At 39.9% G+C, this 21,891-nt stretch overlaps 1 protein-coding gene across 5 annotated transcripts in view; it reads right to left on the bottom strand.

Moving 5' to 3' along the window:
* The window catches only part of ralgds (ral guanine nucleotide dissociation stimulator), a 102,174-nt gene that overhangs the window by 15,960 nt on the left and 64,323 nt on the right, over positions 1-21,891 (bottom strand). For 4 of the 5 annotated variants that reach the window (XM_049579580.1, XM_049579584.1, XM_049579583.1 and 1 more), the window contains exons 2-8: positions 9,152-9,456; positions 7,326-7,400; positions 4,966-5,159; positions 3,970-4,094; positions 3,311-3,526; positions 3,086-3,189; positions 2,874-2,958 (exon numbers count right to left, since the gene is read on the bottom strand). In XM_049579580.1, the coding sequence (XP_049435537.1) occupies positions 2,874-2,958; positions 3,086-3,189; positions 3,311-3,526; positions 3,970-4,094; positions 4,966-5,159; positions 7,326-7,400; positions 9,152-9,456 (1,104 nt within the window). The remainder of the gene's footprint in view (positions 1-2,873; positions 2,959-3,085; positions 3,190-3,310; positions 3,527-3,969; positions 4,095-4,965; positions 5,160-7,325; positions 7,401-9,151; positions 9,457-21,891) is intronic. The other variant, XM_049579581.1, reaches the window with a different exon arrangement.

Genomic DNA, 21,891 nt, shown 5'->3' with positions numbered 1-21,891 from the left:
TTGTTGAAAAACTTGTTTTATTGACTGTTTTATACCGTCACTGACTTCTGACTCCTCACTCTACTTAGCTAGCCAGTAGGGTCTGCAGGTCCTCAACAAAATCATGCAGCAAAAGCAGAGAGCGAAAGGCATTCCTTGAAACAGCTCGGCTAAAAACAACAAGCTTCATCGTCTCATGCACGCCACACTTTGGTCTTCGTCATGGCTAAAAACACAAAAACATTCACAGGAGAGTTTGGTCTCACTGAATACTGAAGTTAGGCACGATACGAGATGGATAAATCACCATTTTTGTTATCTTCACCGCCATCTTGACTGTAAGGGTGCCAGGAGGGACATTTTCACCAGGAGCAGCTGTGCACTCTAGAGTCCAGACTGGCTGTGATCAGCTCTGGCAAACATCTGACTCGACTCAGTGCACTTTTCTAGCGTTTAAGTGAATCTACATATTTGTGACCTGTTAAAAGATGCATGTTTTCAGTTTGAACCAATGAGCCTAATTTTATATCATAATCATATTTATTGTGATTAACAGTCTTATATAACGACCGAAAGAGGAATGAGGTTTTGGTGAATCTATATCAATCAAACTACTACATTACAGTGATGTAAAATGGACAATTAGCTAATAGCAGCTCCTGTTTGCAGCAGACCAATGGACATACGGACACATGGTCACTGGAGTACTTTGATACTGAAGAAACTAAAATAATAATAATAATAAAGTATAAGTCACGCTGAACCTAAAAATATGTGTATCATGTCTGTGTGATCAGATGTGACTGAGTTATGCCTCCAAGAAGAAGTACGAGTTTCAACGTAAATTGTCTGCTGAATATTTCTAACTGAAAACTAACCATTTATTTCACTTATCATGACACCAGCAGGCCAGCATACGGAACATAAAGACATGATGTCTTATTTTCTGTTCAGTCACATTTCCCTGCTGTCCTTGTATCGAGGGCGTCAGTACGAGAAGGTGTCATCGCCTCTCTACATTAACCTCCACAAATCACAGTAATGATGACAGCAATCTGTCAGCTGCACGGAGCCCACCCAGGACATCACCAGTAATATATGGATGCTGTGATCCAACAGAACATGGTACGAGGCGTTCTCCCCTGCAGGATGTTTCTCTGCAGCTGTTACGAAACAGACGTGAGGAAGTTCAGCGACGGGACGGGTCATGAAGCCATACATCCTGCTGCTATCTGTTCAGCTGCCACGCTCAGGTGTTATATAACTCGCACAGAGTGATTGATCGGTTTGTCTCATTAAAAAGGGCTGAGTGAGAGAAAACACTTTACTGCTCTCCGTCTCTGGGCTGTTATTTAATTTTCTGCAGCTCCTCTGTCGCATCATGCAACCATCATCAGCATCAGTATAATATATGCTGTTTATGGTGCTCTGTCGTGTGCTGGTGTTACATGCAACATGAGTGGCTGATGTGCAATACTGTTATGTGTAATATGTGTTTTTCTTTTTATTTTTATGGTGTATGCTTTTCATTTCTTCTGGACTATTACTGTAAGGCAGCAATACTTGTGCAGCTCCTGAGTCCAGGACAAATTTCCATATGGAAACAATAAAGTAAACCGTACTGTATCGTATCGTATCATATTGCATCGTATCAGCCAGATAACTAACCATTCCCGCTGAGAAAATCAGACAAATTAGGAGCGGGAAACAAGGATAACATCACAATGTCTGTAATTTATAAGATAACATTGATCCTGTAAACTACATTTTTTGAAAATTCACAAGAAAAACTGTTGGGAATAACCACTGGGCGATACTGACAAACTCAAATACCGTCATTAGGGCTTTAACTGATGATTGTTTTCGTTGTTGATAAATCCGCAGATTATATTTTTGGTTAATTGAGACATTGTTTGATTTATAAATGTAAGAAAACTGTGAAAATGCCGTCTGCAGCTCCCCAGAACAGAAGGTAATGTCTTCAAATTGCTTTATTATTAAAAACCAACAGTCTAAAACCTTAAACATGTTCACTTAAGTGTTGTATACGACTAAAAAAGAGCACCAAATCTTCACATCTAAGAGGCTGGAATCAGCATCTTTTTTTAAAAAGTACTTAGACAATTAATTGATCTTCAAAAGTGTTACCAATTATATTTTTGTTGATAGACGAAGTAATAATGTGATCGCTCTAATTGGGATTTTTTAAAACAAATACTTTATTATCAATACAAAGAAGTGCTCGATCTAGATCACTGAAACGCAACATTTAGGACTACTATTTTAATATTTAGGATTTACAGTATATCAATATGACAATAACTAGGTCCAAGAAAATATTGAATCTTACAGTATATCACAATATTGATTATAACATTTAAAAATATATAGTTATCAGTAGACCAGCAGAGATCTTTTTAAAATCCTAAAAGTGAGTGAAACTAGTTTTTATTAAATTACCTTACCTATTTTTTATATTTAAAGTCACTAATAAGTAGGGGTCAAGATACAATATCATTGTGATAGAGAGTATTGCGATCAAATAAATTGTGATATATTATGATTTATTACCTTTTCGAGTTGTAAATTGTGTCCCTAAAGGAAAACTCAACATCAGTTTTATCTAGTAAGATACAAGATTTTTTTGCAGCAGAAAAATGTATCTAATGGACTGAAAATGCACTGATTATATTATTTTAGTGGGCTTCCTAAAGTTTACTATATATTTGTAATATTAATCATTTATTCAATTAAAAAAAATATGTTTGGCACTGTGTTATGATAAGATATTGCCTCACAAAAATACTGCAATACTATGCTGTATCTATTTTCCTCCAGCCCTGTTATTAAGAGAACACATGAGCTGCTTGTGTCTGTGTTTGTCAGTGACCCACCTTCACCAGCAGCTCTCTGCTGAGGGAGTAGTTGTTGTCGTCTGAGAAGATCTCGGACAGCTCGCGGAAGGTGCGGAAACTCTCCCTGTGGACAGACGCAGAGGTCAGTGCATGAAAAACAAACAAAGAGCCCAACAGCTCCTCTGACTTCAACGATATTCAGTCCCAGTGTGAACATGCATCTACTGTTGAACCATGACTGAGAAACGTACCGTGACACTTCCTCCCAGGTCCTCTTGAGGCGGTGGATGGCGTTGCACTGCAGGGCGGAGAGGATGGCTCGCAACGAGGAGAAGTTCTTTAGAATCCGACACTCCTGAACACAACAGGAACATAAAGTCAGACACAGATACAACAAACACTGTTTCCTTCAGTCTGATGAGCAACCAGCTGTTCATCATCCCATTAAATAATTTCTGAATGGGAAATAAACTGACCCGCGCCACGTCTATCCACCTCTCCAGCAACCTGGCTCTCTGGTTGGGCTTCAGCGCCGGGTTGCTCAGGCAGGTGGTGATGACACAGTTGGTGACGGAGTTGAACTGGGCCACAGTGGCTCTGATGGTGGGAGCCAGGTGCTCCTTCCCCTTCTTGTCCCGCTGAGACCAGATCCCCCCCAGGCAGTGGTAGGGCACCACCTTCTTAAACAGGTCCTGAGACACATTAACAAAACAGTTTAAGGACCAGACCAGTCATTTCAAACATGTGGTTTCAGACAGAGGCTGTTTTAAAGGATAATTAAACAGAGATTGATTTTTGACTTTGATTAGGAGTAATGATCAGCATGTGACAGCAGTTAGTTGTGATGACATGATGAAATAAAGATCTCTAATGTCTTCCATGGCTCCGGAGAGGCTCTGGGGGGTATGGAGGCAGTTTTAAAACACGTGGGAATTGAGCAGGAAGAGGGCCTCACAACACATAATTGGTTGCACCAATTTTTGGAGAAAGTTTTGGAAAATTTGAATCGATCACTAGTTGCAGGACCTAAAAACCTGACCTACCATTTACTGATTTGAATGCCAAACTGTGTGTGAAACTCTCGAGGTTAAAGGAGAGTAAACCTGTTGATAAGGGAAAGAAAAAACATCCTCACCGCGTCCATGAGCGTGAACTGCTCCGCCACCATGATGGGGTCAAACGACAGGAAACTGAAGGCAGGAAGCTCGTCCTCAAAGCCGCTCTCTTCCTGCGTAGCGAAAGGGCAGCCGATGTGTTCCCCTGAAGAGATTAAATGAAAAAACATCTCTTTTTTTACAACGCTGCCTCAACCTGAGCTCAAGCTGAACACAGTTCCTGCTCTGCTGCTGTTTCTCATCCTCGCTGTGACCTTGGTGTTTGTTTTCAGGGTTTCTCTCAGCGCTCAATCTCATGTGTGCTGACAGTGACTGCCAGCGAGTCCTTATCACCTGGACAAGCAAACTGTTCTTTGGTGCCACTATTACAACATGTGAACGGACATGAGATGTGGAGCTGAACATGAGGACAACTTGTTTGCTCTCACACAAGACTTATTTACAATCAAAATCCAGCGGTGGAACGTAACTCAGGTCCTCACATACTCTACTCAGGCACAGATTTGATGATTATACTGCAACCTCTACTTCACTACACCTCAGAGGTAAATATTGTATTGGAATGTTCCTTTATGTGCTGAGAAAATTCTCCTCCTTCTTAAACTAAATAAACTCTTTAAAAACTGTCTTGGATCAGCTGCAAAATGCATCGTTACAAAGCTGAAAACAGGCTGTTGTTCTGACTTTTAACGTCTAGTTCAGACCAAAGACGAGATGAGTTGAAACAGGCAGTTCACATCGCTGCAACTTTTCTCTGCACTGTTCTAAAATGGTTTCTTCTCGTCGCAAATCTTTGGTCTGAACCGATCCTTCGAGATTTTGAATTAAACTACCCAACAGTCTTCTAAAGTAAGGTTTTAAATGCAGGACTTTTACTCGTAGTGGAGTATTTTCTGAGTCTCTATCAAAACTTAATCCAGCCTTCCTCTCCGAGCTACATCTCTACATTGACCCTGACTTCAGTTTTTTTTCTGGACTCCCTGCCCTGTTGTCCCTCTCCTGTCCTGCCTTCATACCATCAGGATCAGGCTCACACTGCTGTCGGCGGTGGAAGTGGGCCAGCAGGTTGCGGGCGCGGCGCTCCAGGTCCGAGCCGGGGAAGTGGAGGTGAAGGTAGGACATGAGTTGGTGCAGACAGTCGTAGTTCGGCGGGCTCCAGAAGTCCTCGGAGTACTGGTCCAGCCACGCGCCCAGGATGGACGACACAGTGCTGCACACACACAAGAAAATGTGTTTGCATTCTTTCAGAGAGTGAGATGAGAAAATTTATCATGTGTGTGCATTACAGGAGCAGTGTGTTAGATTTACAGAGATTTAGTGGCATCTAGCAGTAACGATTGTAGATTTCAACCAGCTGAAATTTATCCCAGTTTGAATTCCGTCATTGTTCAGGAGGTTTTTAATCAGGAGCTGAATTCTCACAGAGGTCTCTTCCTCTCCAAAACAGACGGACCAGGTGATTCAAACCAGTAAAACACTGAAGTTTCACTTTCACCGTTTGGCATGTTGCTGATGGGCCGTTTGCCTGGCACCCTCTAATGTGTGCTCAACTTTTTTCTCTGATAACTTACAATCCAGACGTCAAAGAGGGTTTTTACTGGGAGCTGAGTTGTCTGCAGAGGCCTACAAACAAACCCAGAGATTTAAACCGCTAAAATCACTGAATAAATTACTTTCACGTTAAAAAAATCTGCGTTTTTTCCAATGTTGCAGAAGTACGGAGGCGTATTGCATTCACTGGACAAATAAAAAAAACCCCTGTTTTTCTGAGTAATTTTTTTCTGCTTTTCGGAGGGTCACTTGCAGGTACCAGGTGGGAGCTTCTCGCGAGATTTTCAAGTATCTCATCTCCTCGTTCAGGAAACAAAATTACGGGGCACCGGTGGCTTAGTGGATAGAGCAGGCGCCCCATGTACAAGGCTGTTGCCGCAGCGGCCCGGGTTTGACTCCAGCCTGTGGCCCTTTGCTGCATGTCACTCCCACTCTCTCTCCCCCTTTCATGCTTGTCTGTCCTGTTAAATAAAGGCTAAAAAGCCCCAAAAAATATCTTAAAAAAAAAACAAAAACAAAAAAAACCAAATACAAATTAAACTTTAGGTCTACTAGAATAATAGAATCTATTGCTTTTTCAGTCCATTAGATACATTTTGCTTATATTTAGAAAAAAGGAGAAAAAAATTACCACAACAGAAAATAAATTACAAAAAAAAACCCCAAACAAAAACCCCCCGAAAAACAGAAAAAATTACTCAGAAAAACACAAAAATAAATAAATTACTAAATAAATGGCCGACACGAAAACGTGAAAATGCAAAAACATGGTAACACAAGTGTCCCTATCTGGAGTCAGTGTTTGGTTTGTCCATTCTAGGCTACTGTAGAAACATGGCAGCGCAACATGCACATGAAGCACTTTTACTGATCGACTGATCATGTTGATATTTTTGCTATTTGAAGAGTCAATGCAACAAAATTTCGTTCAGTGTGCACTGTGTCTATGTGTACATGAATGACAATAAAGTGTTCTATATATACATATATACATGACAATCTCTGTAGACGAGGACCTGCTCCCTATGTAGATATAAACGTCTCTTTCTAAGGTAACAAAAACCCAACAATTCTTATTTTCAGGTGATTATACACTAGAGGAAACATACTTATTATGTTATACTCCATCTCTGCCAATATCTCCCCCTAAATCCAACACACTGGACGTTTAAGTATGAAGCTGGAGTCAGGATGTGGTAAACCAAGCTTAGCTTAAAGGGAAAATTTTACTTTAGTTAATTATATTTCCCAAAATGTTGAATTAGTCCTTTAGAGAAAATATTCACATACATACTGCTCCCTTAATTCTTATGAGTAATGGTAACCCTAGTGATGCTAACGAGGTAAAATAAGCTCTTTACCAGCTGCAACATGAAAGTGATGAACACATGAATGCATCAATAATTATGATCCAATATCATTCTGACATGGGCCATTCTGCATAACAAGTACCTGCTACTACTTCAGATGCTAATACTGCTGTACTATGACTCAAGTTTTAACTTATAATAGAGTATTTCTACACTCAAGTAATGCTACTTTTACTTGAGTAAAAGATCAGAGTACTTCTTTAACCACTGTCACTTTTGTAGACCTGCATCTTTCTGTGATTTATTATATCTTTATCAGTTCACTAACTGTGTTTTATCATCTCCGGCAGCAGCGGTCTGACAGGTGTCTCACAGAGAAAATTAATCTGCTGAAGCTTTACACTCTGCTGATATCCCTTTAAGTCAGGGAGGAGTGGGACGAGGCTCGCCGCCGCTGTGAATGTACTCAGTGATTAATGTTGGCAGCTCCACACTGAAGGTCGCAGCACACTCACTTTCTCAGCTCTGTGCAGTCGTCCTGGGAGACTCTGTGTGCTGTGGCTGCAGGGACGTTTGGGAGCTTGGCATACCTAAAACAGAAACACAACATCAGCGTTGCTCCGCAGGGTTTTATTTATAAAAGCAACATTCAAATTCTGATGGAAAGAATTAGTTTCATTTTAACACAGTGTGCACTAAACTTAAAATAAAGAGCGACCTGTGTGAGCAGTGTGTAAAAACACACACCATCTAAAAGTAGAGATATTACTGTGTTCATGATTTTCTGCTTTGATTCAACTTGTAAGAAAAGAAAGTAAATGTTACACGTCTCACATCTTAGACTTAGACGTTCAGCATTCAGCATGTTTAATAACAGTCGTGTTAAAAATAAAGATTAAAGCAAAGCTGATGTATGGAATAAAATCAAAAGACAAGGACACTAAAGTAAAAAAATAAACATATATTTGTGCATTAAGATTCTTTAAGATATGCAATTAAATTGATCTCTCACGCTCAAAAATAGATTGTCTTTCACAGATGGCTTTAAAGTGTGATTGTATTTGTGGAAAATGATGTTAAACTGACCTAAAATTGAACAAAATTACAAAAAAGAGAAACACAAGTGAGTCAGTTTAATGATAAACGACACTGTGCATCAGCGACCAATCAGGTTTCATCATAAAACCTTATTATGTCATATTAAATAGTTACAGTGAAACCACAATATTTTCTGTGACAGTTATCGCACTGTGAAAATCTTATGCCATTGCAACCCTAGCTGCTGATTTTTCTGAGGACAAAACGTCTCATCTTTTCTTCTATTATCTTTTTTCAGTAGCAGCTCACGAATTTTAAAAAGACAGAGAAAATACACAGGCAAAAGACGTACCAAAAGGGGAACAATGTTTATGAACTGCTTATTCATTGCTGAAGATGATGCTAACTTTGCAAAACTTAAATGCAACACTTCTTAAAAACTTTCAAACATAATTTTTTAACCACGTTTAAGGCTGATTTTTTTCAACAACCAGTCTTTTTCTTATTCAAGCACTGCAGATAAGTATAAAGGTAAGCAGTATATATATGTAGTTTTAATGTAGGAATATGGTTATAAGAGTGAGTTAGGTGAATCCACATTTTTGCCAACAGATCAGTGCAGATATAAAGTAAAGACAATATAAGGTTCAGCAGTAGGTTTAAAGATTTGCAACATCAGAAATGTGGACTTTCACACAGAAGAGCTCAACTCTTGAAAAGAAAAAATTAAAAGATGGATAAATGACAAAAGATAAAATGTTTGTGGTGATTTAGATGTCACAAATTAAAATCTAAGACTCATTTTAAAGCCCATGCCTCGTGCACAGCGCTGTCAGTCTTTATAACTTGGTGCAGGTGATGGCAGGAAACATCAGACTGATAGGAAATAAGCAGATAACACTAATTTAATCTTCATTTGAAATGTTACAAACAACACGTTTCACCCATGCTCTGATGAACCTGATGAAGCCATGGGCAAAACGCATCATTTGTAACATCTCAAATGAGGACTAAATTAAAAGAGGAAGCACATCAGCCTCTTCAGAATCGAATTTAAGACTATTTAACGGCTTTTAGTACAAAAATTTATAAAAGTTGAATGTAAGACTTTTTAAGGACGTGCCAACACCCTGTTAAAAGGCCTTAGAACAACATGAACTAGACTCATTTTTCTTTCTCACATTGTTTGTACAAAATGAATTTTAGAGGCCAAAGAAGTTAAATTTAAGAAAAATCTGAAAAAAAATAAAATCATCTTGTGACCCCAAACATTTACCACCCACGGCATGCACAGACACGTTACCTGTTGAGCAGGAGATCCAGCACCTGCTTGGTGGTGGCAAAGGAGCGGTAGGTGCAGAGGAAGATGGTGACGTAGGTGGAGTCTTTGCCCCTGAACGCCGACACCATGTACTCCACCAGCCTCTCCAGCGTGCCGGCCTTGATGGTGCGCACCTTGCAGGTCTCGTAGAGGCTCAGGGCCGAGTCCGTCTCCACGCCCAGCCATCGCTGCCCCTTACTGGCCGACTGGTGAAGCTGCACCTTCCTCAGCGTGATGGTGAAGATGGCGTCCTCCTCGGCCTCCTCGCCGATCTCCTGCGTCGAGCTCTACGAGACAGAGGACACAAGGAATAAGCTGCTGATATCCTGACCTACAAGCAGTGGTGGATTTTTCATGTTGGAACAAGCTCTTCAAATATCTGCTCTGAGCAGATTAGAGGGAGTTAAAGACGGAGGAAAGATGCCATCGTTACCATGCGGAACGGCGAGTTAAAAATGCCCGACATCTCATTTTGGGATGAAACCCTTTAATTATGACCATCTGTGTGACCCGGCGCTCTTCTTTTAGGTCTCTCCCTGTGACTCATACTCTGTGAATCATGTGCGTGGCCGTGCACAAACAAACAATAGCTTGTTACTAAACAGAGCTTACTGGATAACTGGCACTACAATACAAGCTGCAGCCTTTAGATACCCAAACAGGGAATTAACACAAGCCGCTTGTTGCATGAATGCGAGCTCTGTAGGCTGTTTGCATGTCACCATCGCTGCACTTTGTTGTTGTTGTTTGCTCCTGGACGTGAAAAACAAAAATGCAACAAGCCACAAAGGAACACTGAGAAGATGTTGACAGCTTTAGTCATCATCACGGCTGTCAACAACATGTCATGCGTGTAACCTGCATTAGCTCCGCTGGATGTTACACAACAGAAACTAATCGGCGAGTTACAAAACTAAACTTCACTTTGAAGAAAAATAATCTGAGTGACTTCTGACAGATTAGGAGTGAAACCAGATCGTTCTTGAGCCTCTACTTTACAAGACAAAGCTCTGAAGTAGGCGATTAATTGATTAACAGAAAATAAATCAACCACTTCGATGGGTCCAAAGGACAGAGGGATGTTGTATGCTGTAAAGCCTCTGATGTCAAGGGCTCTATCAACGAAACTGAACTGAATTCACCACTGAATTGATCTGCTTTGTTTGATAAACAATTTATCTTTCTAGTTATTTTTTAAGCAAAGATGCCAAATATTTTCACAGTTCTGGTCTCTCAGTTGTGAGAATGGTCTCATGTGAAAGTGAACTGAATGTGTTTTGGTTTCTGACAGCTGCTCAGACAAAACAAGCTGTTTAAAGATCAAACTTTGGGCTTAAGGGAACTGATGGACCCAATTCACGAACTGAAAGTGGTCCTCCACTAATCAGAAGATCAGTGGTCGATCCCTGGCTTCTCCAGCCTACATGTGGAGGTAGCCTTGGGCAAGATACTGAACTCCAAACTGCTTCCAGTGGCACCTTGTATAATAACCTCGGCCACCTGTGGCTGAATGTGACATGTAGTGTTAAAGCACTTAGACTATACACACGAAGGTCCATTTACCATTTAATTTCACAACTGTCTCGAGTTTTTCCACAGCTTTATGACATTTTATAAACCAAGCAAATCAGTTTTATTGCGTTATATGTAAATATGCACCAACATTTGTCTTGTCTTTGGTCTCAGTATTAACATGAGGACATAAAAAGGTACAGAAAGTACTGAACAATGTCTGTGTTTTGAAACAGAAACTTAAAAAATATATAAAAAACTCTGCACAAAAGACTGAGAGAACACTGAAAACAAACATCAGCAGACTGTGAACACGAGACCGAAACCAGTCACAGCATCGACTGGGACGAGGTCAAAGTCATGGACACTGTGGTATTGATCTTAAAGACCTTTGCCTGTACCATGCAGTGCTGCTTCTCAGTGCTGGTATTAATACAAAGGCACAAAAAAAGCTGGGAATTGTTAATCTCTTATTTTTTTAGACAAATTTGTGTATTATGTGAAATATAAAATAAAACCAACTTCATGTAAATTCTTGTAAAGGCCTGTTTTGTATTTATCGAAGGAGGAAGGTGGGTGGGGTATAGGGCTGCGATGATTAGTCGACTAATCGATGACTAAACAACTATTAAAATAATCTGTGACTATTTTAGTAGTCGACTAATCGGTTTGAGTCATTTCTTTTATAGAAAAGTACTATAAAAGTACCCCAAAATACTTTTGTTGCAGCTTCTTACGTTTGTACGGTTTTAGTTCACCATGACGGTGAACTAAAACGTGAGTGGCGTGAGTACGAAACAGGACATTAGATGACATAATTTTGGGTTTTGGGAGAGACAGACCGACATTTTTCAACATTTCAACACATTTTTCGATGAAATGATTAGTCGACTAATCAAAGAAATAATGGACAGATTAGTCGACAATGAAAATAATGGTTAGCTGCAGCTCTAGTGGGGTATGACTGTTTTTATTTTTATTATTATTAGTATTTTATCTTGATGCTCCCCAAAGCTAACAGTCTTTTTTTACCTGAATGAATGGGAGAAAATGCATGACCCTCCCTCCACCATTAATTACCAGATTTGTCAATAACCACGTGTGTCATGCATGTGGGAGCGCAGAATTTAATGTTTCACAGAATCAGGTTCGTGCAAATGGTTTATTTCATGCTTCTGTTTTTACCATTTTTCGCTACTTAAAAGCTGTAATTTGGGCGATTTTTAAAGAAAACATGCTTTCAAACCCGCCGGCAGAGTTTGGGGTTCAGACGGTATTCAAAATGAATACAAAATACAACCATTTAAAGTTGTAGGTCCTTCCACTAACACAAAATAAAAGCCACAAGTCTGTCTCCGGTGCTTAAAAAATATTTGACATGCCTTCTGTGTTTTCCACCACCCCTCCCCTCTCACAAATAACCAACAGTCCCTAACTTAACTTGTCATCTTTTCATTAGAGTTTGGGCTGGTTGCAGCTGCAGATTTTTTGTTTTAAATCAAATTCTAGCAACCACGAAGGTCTTTGTTTAACTCCAAATGGCATCTTCGGTGACGGTTTTCTATAAAAATGAATATTATCTTTTATATAAATCCTGTCCTGACATGCAACGGCACAAAAAGACATATTTATTACAGCTATCTCAACTACTTCTCTCCGGTGTCTGCTGTTTTTCTGCCACAAGTGTGCGCACATAACTGCTGTGACGTCCCCTAAAAATTAGTCTAAAAACTTTGTGTAGCATTTAAGATAAAATTGTGATCATTAGAAAATATTCCTACTAGTAAGTCCTCCTCTTGTTTCAAACAGATGGAGCTCCTCTGCTATATAAACACCATGAAACCTGATACTAACAGCTAAAAGCCACAAAGTTAACACTCTAATAATACTAAAGACGCCTGCGATCACTCAGCATTACAAAATCCTTTCATACACCTCAGCAGCACAACTTTGAAGTAGTTTATAAATCATGTGTGTGACACAGAGAGCGGAGCTTATCACACGACAGCATCTGCTTCCAATCTACAGTTTGTGTCACCGCTCGAAGATAAACCTCGACTGTTTGAGCTCCGAGGCCGACGAACACATCTAACAGAGCTGGAGCAGTGTGAATCATTAGAGCTGAGGCCCCGGTGGAGGACTGGCGTGTAATCTGGCGTGCCACAGTCATCTGTCACGGCCCCTTGTAGTGCATCCTGGGAGCATGAGTCATCAGAGTCCATTTCAGAGGCTCAGTGTGACTCCCCTGTGCCTATTTTTCTTTTGGTTCAGGGATCTATTCGGTAACATCTCAGTCAACGCCAAGTGCCTGTGTTGTGTCTGTGTTGCCATGGAGACAAGCTCAAAGTGAGGATGGCTGTGAATCTGGAAAAAGTGATAGAGTATCTTCCAGCACTGCTGCTGGTCTTGTTTTAGCTTTCACTGTTTTGGACATGATGAAGACGTTGAAGATATTTTAATCTACGAGTAATGACTCAGAGAATGGCACAATGATTTTATGACATATTAAACTGGAAAACTACTGGAAAATAAACTAATAATAAGGGCAGTAACACAAGTTACAGGACAGAGTCAACAAAACGAACAACAAAATACCAATTAGTGGAAAAATGCATGTTTGAACAAGTTTATCTCTCCGTCATGCTTGTTTTCCACTAACTTGCTTTTCTCCGGGTGCTATCTGAAGTTGTCTTTGGCTTTTGGTTTGTGTGATTCCTCAACTGCAGAGTTCAGTAAATTAAATTTGTTCTTAGAAATGTTAATTTTTGGAGAATAATGTGATTTATTTGAGTACAGCTTGGGTTTCCATACTCTACTTACGTATTTTTTGGGAGTATCTGTGCTATATTTGAGTTTTAATAAACAGTATTGGTCTATATTTTCTCAATAAACTGTATACTTTTACTGTGATATAACTCCCCTAAGCATCTTAGTAACTATAGTACTATAAAAGTACTATAAAGTAGTACTATAAAATAGGGAAGGAAGGGATGGATGGACGAATGAAGGAATGGGAGGGAAGGACAAACTGGATTTTGTTCTTTAAATCTTTTAAGGTGTGAAAAGGACCTTCCATTTCCTCCATTTTAAACATGGTGTTCATTTTTAGGGGAAATGAATATATAAATAATAAATAATCCTCAAACTTCTGACAGCTTGCTTTTTTATTACCTGCATTTACTTGTACATTTAATATCACAAATTACTTTTAAAACTCAAATACAGTAAATATCGGATACCTTAAGACTTTTACTCAAGTAATATTCTAATAGGTGACATTAACTTCAACCAAAGTCATTTTCTGATGAGAAATCTGTACTTCTACTCAAGTGTGGTTTCCAGGGAATTCCTTCACCACTGTCCATACTGCTGACAGATGAAAGAGATGTAAGAGCATTATACCGTGTTTTAAAAATGAGTTTACAAGAAAAGAATTTGGAATTTTGCACTGAGTAATTAAGATTCAACCAGTTTATCCACCAAAAGGCAAAAATAAAATACTGCATTTTGTAAAAAAACATTGGTTGTAAAGCTGCATTTATTGTACTTATGGACATTTATGTTTTTCTAAAAAACAGGAATAACACTATGTTCAGAAAAATCTCTTGAAAGATGACTGGAATGTTGTTTTTAAATTACTGTGATTTATTAGTTGACAAAACCTCAAAAACCTCCGTCATGAAGGTAAGATGGATGACGATGTTTGCAGTATAAAACATGATGTACTGGAGAAAAGTTGTGTTGCATGTTTGATCCTAATAGATTTTAAAGTGACAGTTTACTCAAAAATCAAAAATGTATCTTAAAAAATATCTTGAGTAACTGGGTCATTGTTTCTGGAAAGACACACTGCTGTTGAGTTTTTTTAAAACTTAATTTTTGGCACTTGGAGCACCACAAGCTGAGTGCCATCTAGTTCTCTTATAGTGGAGAGAAGGCAGACACCTCTACGGCTGATATCTCCAACACTCTGCAACTCACTCCAAAACTATCGAGACTGTTAAACAGCACTGCAGAGTAAAAAATCTGGACTTTTGATTTTGGGGTGAACTGTCTGTAAAATAAACTCACACTGATCTGCACCTTGCTGTAAGTGTGTTTGAAGCTTAATTCAATTAAAAGCTGTTAAGATTGATCAATTGTTTATAGGCAAAAAATAATGAGGAAGCCTAAAATGACCATCTTAGATGTGAGAATTTGCTCGTTTTCTTGGCCTTCTATGATGGTTACCAGTTTTGGACCTTTTACATGAAGTATAAAAGACATTTGTCACAAATTTTCCAACATTTACAAACCTAACAATTAATCCATGAAGCTAGAATGCAACTGGTGTATTAACTTGATGATGAGAATAGCTGTTAGTTGCAGCCTATTTGAAAGTTTTAATTTTCTATTTTTCTATCAACAGACTGGTACCAGCTGTGTTTTCTCGTTGTTTATGTTTACTACTGTCATTCTGCTGTTTTCTGCTACTAACCATGAAAAGAAAAGTTGTCCATGTCATGTTTGAGCCTTGTTAGATTAACCTTTAATAACACTTTTATCTTGTATCCCCCAACTGAAATCTTCCCCAGTGTTATCGACAGTGGTATCGATATTTTTTAGGGTATTGTGTCAAAGTTAGAAATTCCAGCATTGTGACAACACAACTTTATTCAGGCAACAACAAGAACATTTAAACTGAGGTGGCAGCACATGACATAACTGAGACAATAAGGAGATTAATGAGAAGAGAGTGAGATCAGCAAACTACAAAACTACTACAAAACTAAAAACAAATGGGATTATGAGCAGAGGAATGTTGGCGCTGATCTACGTGACTGAAAAGCAACAATATGTTTTATTAAACACAAGAACAGGGCACAGAAACTGGGATATCAAACCTCTGTCCGCTCAACAAGATACTGGTGAGTCATTTGACTCCTGGTTCAACAAATACCGAAAAGTAAAAGCAAACTTTTCCACTCTGATAAGAACAATGAAGCCTCGAGTTTACACACAGAACCTGAACCTCAGTAACCCCAGCACAGAGCCTGTGTTTCAGAGGGAGGGAGTGTGTGACAGATAAATGGGGAGAGGAGACAAACCTCTGGACTGCTGTAAATCCTGCCGAGTATAATGACCGCGGCGCAGCTGCAGCCCAGGGTCTTGACAGCGGGAGAGGTGCTTATCAGCTCCAACCACAGAGGCCGCGCCGCTATCACTTCAAACGCTGAGAAATGCAGCGCTCAAGGGCAGCGCCTCGCTCCATCCGCCGAGTCGATTCCCACCATAATGCTCCTATTCATCCTTGTTGCCATGATAACCAAACTCTCCTTACAACTTCAACACAACACCGAGCGATCAATACTTTATACAGAGGGTTCAGTGTCACGTCTAAATAGAGAGCATGCAACAAATAAAAGCTAAGATTAGCCGAGGCTTCTGAGCACTTAAAATATCTCAAGTTGTAAAGTGGAAACAAGAAGAAACATTGAGCAAAGACCAAACATTCGTCTCTTAAGGTCAGCAGGCAGGAATCTCGCATCTGACAAGAAACCACTTAAATTACAAGAGAGCTTTAAACAACGTTGACAGGTCTGTCTTAAATTCAAAGAATGCAATTTACACTTGCAGCTGGTGATGAAGGACTCTTCTCTCACAGAGTCTTTCCAAATGTTTGTCTGAACCAACCTCTTGATTTGCATTCAATCTCTAAAGTGAATAAGATGAAACCTCTCTAAGGCAAGGAAAAGATGCGGGGAGGGTTTTTGCAAAGCAGTCAGGGTTACAATCTTTCAGCAGACAACAAGTGTTAGACACGGAAAGCTGAGCAAACCCAACCATCTTGATCTGGATCCCACTGCAACTAAATTTACCGTCAAACAAAGTTGATAAGACGCCCTGTAAATCAGAGGGAATTCCCTCTGAAACATATTTTTTTTAATTCAAGCTCGTCTCACATTCCTTCAGCCTGACTCAGCGCTTAGTCAACCACATCAGCACCATCCTGGTTACAAACACACAGGAAGTGGGTTCCTAAAATAGGCAGCCTTCTCAGAACTGCTGGTTCAACAAGTAGGATATTTTGGCAAAAAATAAATACAAGTGATGGTGAAAAATACAGGATGACAGATGTATTGATTCACTCCTTAACGATCCATTGTCGCTGATGCAAAGTGAAAACATTGATTCATATCGTCATCTTTAAGATGTGCCTTTATTTTGAGATTCCCCTGGCATGTCTGTGTCACCATTTCTGTCCAATTACACCTCCTACCACTTTCTAAACATTCAACCAGTGCTAGCGGCTTAGCACCAGGCAGATAATGGTAAGCAGCTAAGAAAAAACTGATGAGGACTTTTACAGATCGATCACAGGCCTTTGACTTGAATCAAAATCATACCGTGGAAGACTTTGTGATATCTGCAAATACTGTGCCATCGTCCAATGAATTGGTGTATCCTATTATTGGATTGAAACAATAAGAGTTTTGTAATTGTTTAAGAAACAAGCACAGTTTTACTGTACACCGTATACTCAATATAATTATTATTATTATTATTATTACAATTATTATTATCAGTTACAATGACCCTTAAAGGAACAGAAACAGAAGGGGTATTCTAGTTTGAACAAACACCTTACTGTAATCGAAACCATTTTATTTTATGGAAGTATTTGTAAAAAGTCTTTATTTTGAAAATAAATAAAATGAAGGGCAGATTTTTTTTTTTATCCCAATACCATGGTATACCACTGAAACCCTAAGCCAAATGCTGTTGATTGCTTGCAGGAGGATGCTGCTTCATTAGAAACCACCAACCCCACCTTCATGTAATTCCAACATGTGGGATCTCTTATCACTCCTTAACCTTAAAGACAATCTATTTGGATTGAGAACATCCTCAGCTAAACTGTGCTCCCTGTGGCAACCCATGATCTCCTTTTTAGACGCCTCTGTGATGAACTTTCTTCTCTCTCTCATCCCCCTTTCTTTACCTTTACCTTCTTCTTTATGTTAGCCCCATATTTGTCACTGCGCTGAAGAATTCTTGGAAAACTCTTAATTTGGGGGAAGATGGAGTTATGGGTGAATGGGTTGAAAGGAACGTAAATATACTTTGCACCTGTGTTGTCACGATACTGGAATTTCTACCTTTGATACAATAATACTATTCTTAATACCACAGAGAAAATTTGACACTAAGGGGATACACTTCTTATGAAAAGATAAAATAATCAGGCTATAACAAGTACCAGAGAACAGCAAAATGACTGTAGTAAAAACATAAACAATAAGAGAGCGAGAAAGCACAGCTGGTACGGGTGTATCGCTAATGCAAAAATGTGAGACCATTTCCCATAGTTAGAATCAATAGTTTTGACTTTGTACTCATTTTCTATTTTGCAGTGGTATACAGGGATGGAAATTAGCACCAGAAGAATCTTAGTCATCCAGGTCATGGTAGCCTTAAAGGAGCTATATGGAAGAAATCTAAAGCAAATAAAATCCTCCTAATATGTCACAGAGACTAAGGAATAATGTTCATATAACATACTGATCTCACTGAAAACAATAGTACAGCCAGAATATTCGCATTTGAAAAAAAAAATTACGGTCCGCAAATCATGTTTATGTTTTGAATTTGTGTTTTGGCCTGTTGCGCCACCCACCGCCGTCTACCAGTCACACAGTCAGTGGAGTCTCAGCATCAGTTACAGTTACGACTGAGCTACAATGGCTGACGGTGCGACTAAACCCAAAGGACCTCGTTATGATTCCCAAAAACGCCAAGACAAAACTCGAGGCAAAGCGAGGGTCTATATAGGAGATGCTTTTGAACGGTGGAGACGGTTGAAAGTGGAGAAGAATTTGAAATCAGATGTCGAAGTGGCTACTCTTCTCCTCGACAGGTAAGCTTTAGCCAAAGTTGGCTAACTAGCATCATAGCTAGACGGGGATGGACATTTCGAATACTTTCAGCTGTTATTCATTTTTGATCATACATTGTAGCCCATGTGCAGGTGGGTCATTGACCTGACTGATTTTTTTGAGAAACAAACGTTAGCAGCACGGCAAGCAGCATTAGCAGTGTCCTGGTACATAGCATTAGCAGCCGGCTCCTCCTCCGCTGTATCCCGGCAGCAGTGTTAGCAGCAGAGAAGCCGGACTTGCTCGAACGGTCCGCTGGAAAACCGAAGTTCAAGGATGCGGTGACGCGGCCCGGCCATGGCAGCCGCCCAATTTCCACCAGATGCGTGCTGGTTGCGTCTGTGCTCCAGCACAGCAGCGGAGCCGATAGGATTCGATTCTAGTCAATGTGTGTGTTTCCACCGGCTGCGGAAGTGCGGCGTTCTGGCTCCGTCTCAGCTGCGGCACTCCGGAGCCCTCCGCAACAGATACGCAGGACTTCTATTTATACCGGACAGTTCAGCACAGAGCAGCAACCTCGAATCTGTAGGGGAGGGGGGTGGACATGACTCGCGGCACTATTTTGAATTTGACTGTAGTAACCATTTTGGCCACATTCTTACATACAGCGCCTTTAAGTGCTATATCGTCGGCAACTGGACTTGCTTGAGTTTCTTGAAGACGTTTCACTTCTCATCCATCAGTTCAGAAACACAAACCAAAGAGGCCTCTTGGATGAGAGGTGAAACATCTTCAACAAACTCAAGCAAGTCCAGTTGCCTATGATACAGCACTTAAGAAGTGGCTGTTACACTAACCAGCCAAAAACACAATGGTGATATATTGAGTGGCTGATGGATTTTGGAATAAACTGGCAGCTACAGTGGCAGGTGGAAAACAGGGTAATTTCCCTTCCTGATTGTACATAATAAAACATGTTTAAAAAGAACTTTAAAGCCCCCAAAATTTGATTAACACAACATGAAATAACTTCATCTAGCAGCTCATGATATGTTCCAGACACTTATGAAATACAAATTAGAATCTAATATCTGCTACAAAAACATGAAGGGTCATTTAGTACTGGGTGACTTTTGGCTTTGAGGTTGTAGATCCAGTAAACCACTCGTTTCCTGGAGGCCTTTCACTCTTTCACCGAATCAGTAGCCTCGGCTGTAACATTCAGTGTGGACTTTATACGTGCTATTGATTGTTAAGGTCAAAGCTCCCATAGCTGATCCATAAAGCTGATGCTGGTCGTAGTATTTATGCCTTAAAATCACAATTGTTGAGCGGCTGGGAACCAGAACATTGTGAACACGAGACACTAACAACAAAAAGCCACTGATGACTCGACTATTCATAGAAGTCTATTTACCCTTTATTGTAATGAACTATGTAACCAAACAAACTGCATCACGGCCATTATACCAGAGGGAAGGGTTTTTTCTTTACTGGCAGCTCTCCACGTGTTCCTGAGTGGAACTGGGACACAAAGTTTTCACAATAAACATATAAATGTTTGTTTTATCCAGATGTATCAGATGGGCGGTGGCTGTAACATCAGGGACAATTAACCATTGACGACTGGGTCATTAACAAATGAAAAGTGCGTGTTGATGTCAAAACATAGAATATTTCATTACATGCAAACAGCACTAAAACAAATGCTCATGCTAGTTAGATTAAATCAACAGTCACAGTGTTTTGTTTGACAGCAGAGAAGTCACTTTATAATCTGCAAAAGTCTTCCCTCGTGAATCCCCAGCACTCTGCGTATCTGCTAAATGTCAGAAGTACAAATTCATGGCCTGAAAAGTAATGCAAAGTAATCTTTTTTAACTCCTAAATTAATATTCTCTTCTGTGTTTCTTGGGCATCTTGTGTGAGTTTTGGAGTAAAATCAGAAATGGAAATCCCACAGAAATGTCTGGCATGCAGAGTCGGCCTCCTCCACACTCGCTCCAACACTTATCAGATCTACGTTCACCTACACCATCCTGACCATGAATGACCATGAATGTACATGTGGGCCGGAGGAATGTGAGGCGAATAAAAGTGTCAGCAAAGAGTGATGATGGGAGAGCGGCAGAGGAAAGGAAATAAGTTTCCAGAAAGAGGGAAACGGGAAAATGAAGTCACATGAGCCACAGTGGAGAACGAATGAATGGATTTACTGTTTTGTTTCTATCTAACATGATGTTTTCTCCTCTAACACACAAACATGTCAACTGTCCTTTTTGTAAAAGAAATTGTTTAAAAACATTATACAACTTGACTGTACTTTAATAAGAATGAATCAAGTAGGTTTTCACATACGTGGAATTTGCCTTGGTGTATTGATGCAAAAATACAAATAGAAAACAAGTTCTGCAAAGTCAAGTCCACCTTTAAAACAGACTTTAAACAATATACTTTCATATACTGTTTGTAAAAGATATCACCAGTAAAAGCTGACCCCAGATTCACTCTTGTTTTGGAGCAAGCTTTGTCTACTTGGCATTTTAGCCTCACTATATTTGCTTTTTTTTCCCGCTACTGTGTTCACAATTTTCATAGCTTTCAGAGCCTGTTTATACCTTGTAGGAACATGCGTTTCTGTGATCCGAACACAAGTCGACAGCCATAAACAATACCACCAGTAAAAGCCGACCACAGGTTCACTCTTGTTTTGGAGCGAGCTTTGTCTGCTTGACGTTTTAGCCTCACTATATATATTTTTTCTCGCTGCTGTGTCTGCAATTTTCATAGTTTCCAGAGCCTGTTCATAACTAGTATTAACATGCATTTCAGTGATCCAAACACAGTTGGACAGCCGTAAACGATCACTAGTGAAAGCCTACCACAGGTTCAATCTTGTTTTGAAATCAGCTTTGTGTGCTTGGCGTTTTAGCCTCACTGTATTTGCTTTCTTTTGCTGTTGTGTCCACAGTTTTTCATAGCTTCCTCTTGAAGCCTGTTTATACCTGTTTATGCGCTCTGGTGATCCAAACACAAGTGGACAACCCAGACATATCACCGTTCACACCTGTCTCTAATGCGCCCCCAGCTGATCACTTGTTCTCAGATTTCATTACTGCCTATGTCACATACACTAGAAGGTCAAAGGGCCCCGTGCACAGTTATTATGTCCACACTCGCACTAGCTGCTCTGTAGCATGCTTGCTAGTCACCTTAGCAGTTGTGTCGTTACAGCTTGAGATATCACTGTCAGCGAAATTCAACATGTTTCCTTCCATGGGGCAAAACGATGGACGCAACTCGTCGTAATATGGTTATTATAGTTAGCGTTAGCTCACTGTTAGCAAAACGGCC

This window comes from Epinephelus fuscoguttatus, linkage group LG6 (assembly GCF_011397635.1).
Source record: "Epinephelus fuscoguttatus linkage group LG6, E.fuscoguttatus.final_Chr_v1".
Lineage (NCBI taxonomy): Eukaryota > Metazoa > Chordata > Actinopteri > Perciformes > Serranidae > Epinephelus > Epinephelus fuscoguttatus.
Note: the sequence above shows the minus strand (reverse complement) of the source record. Positions and strands in the feature narration are given on the sequence as shown.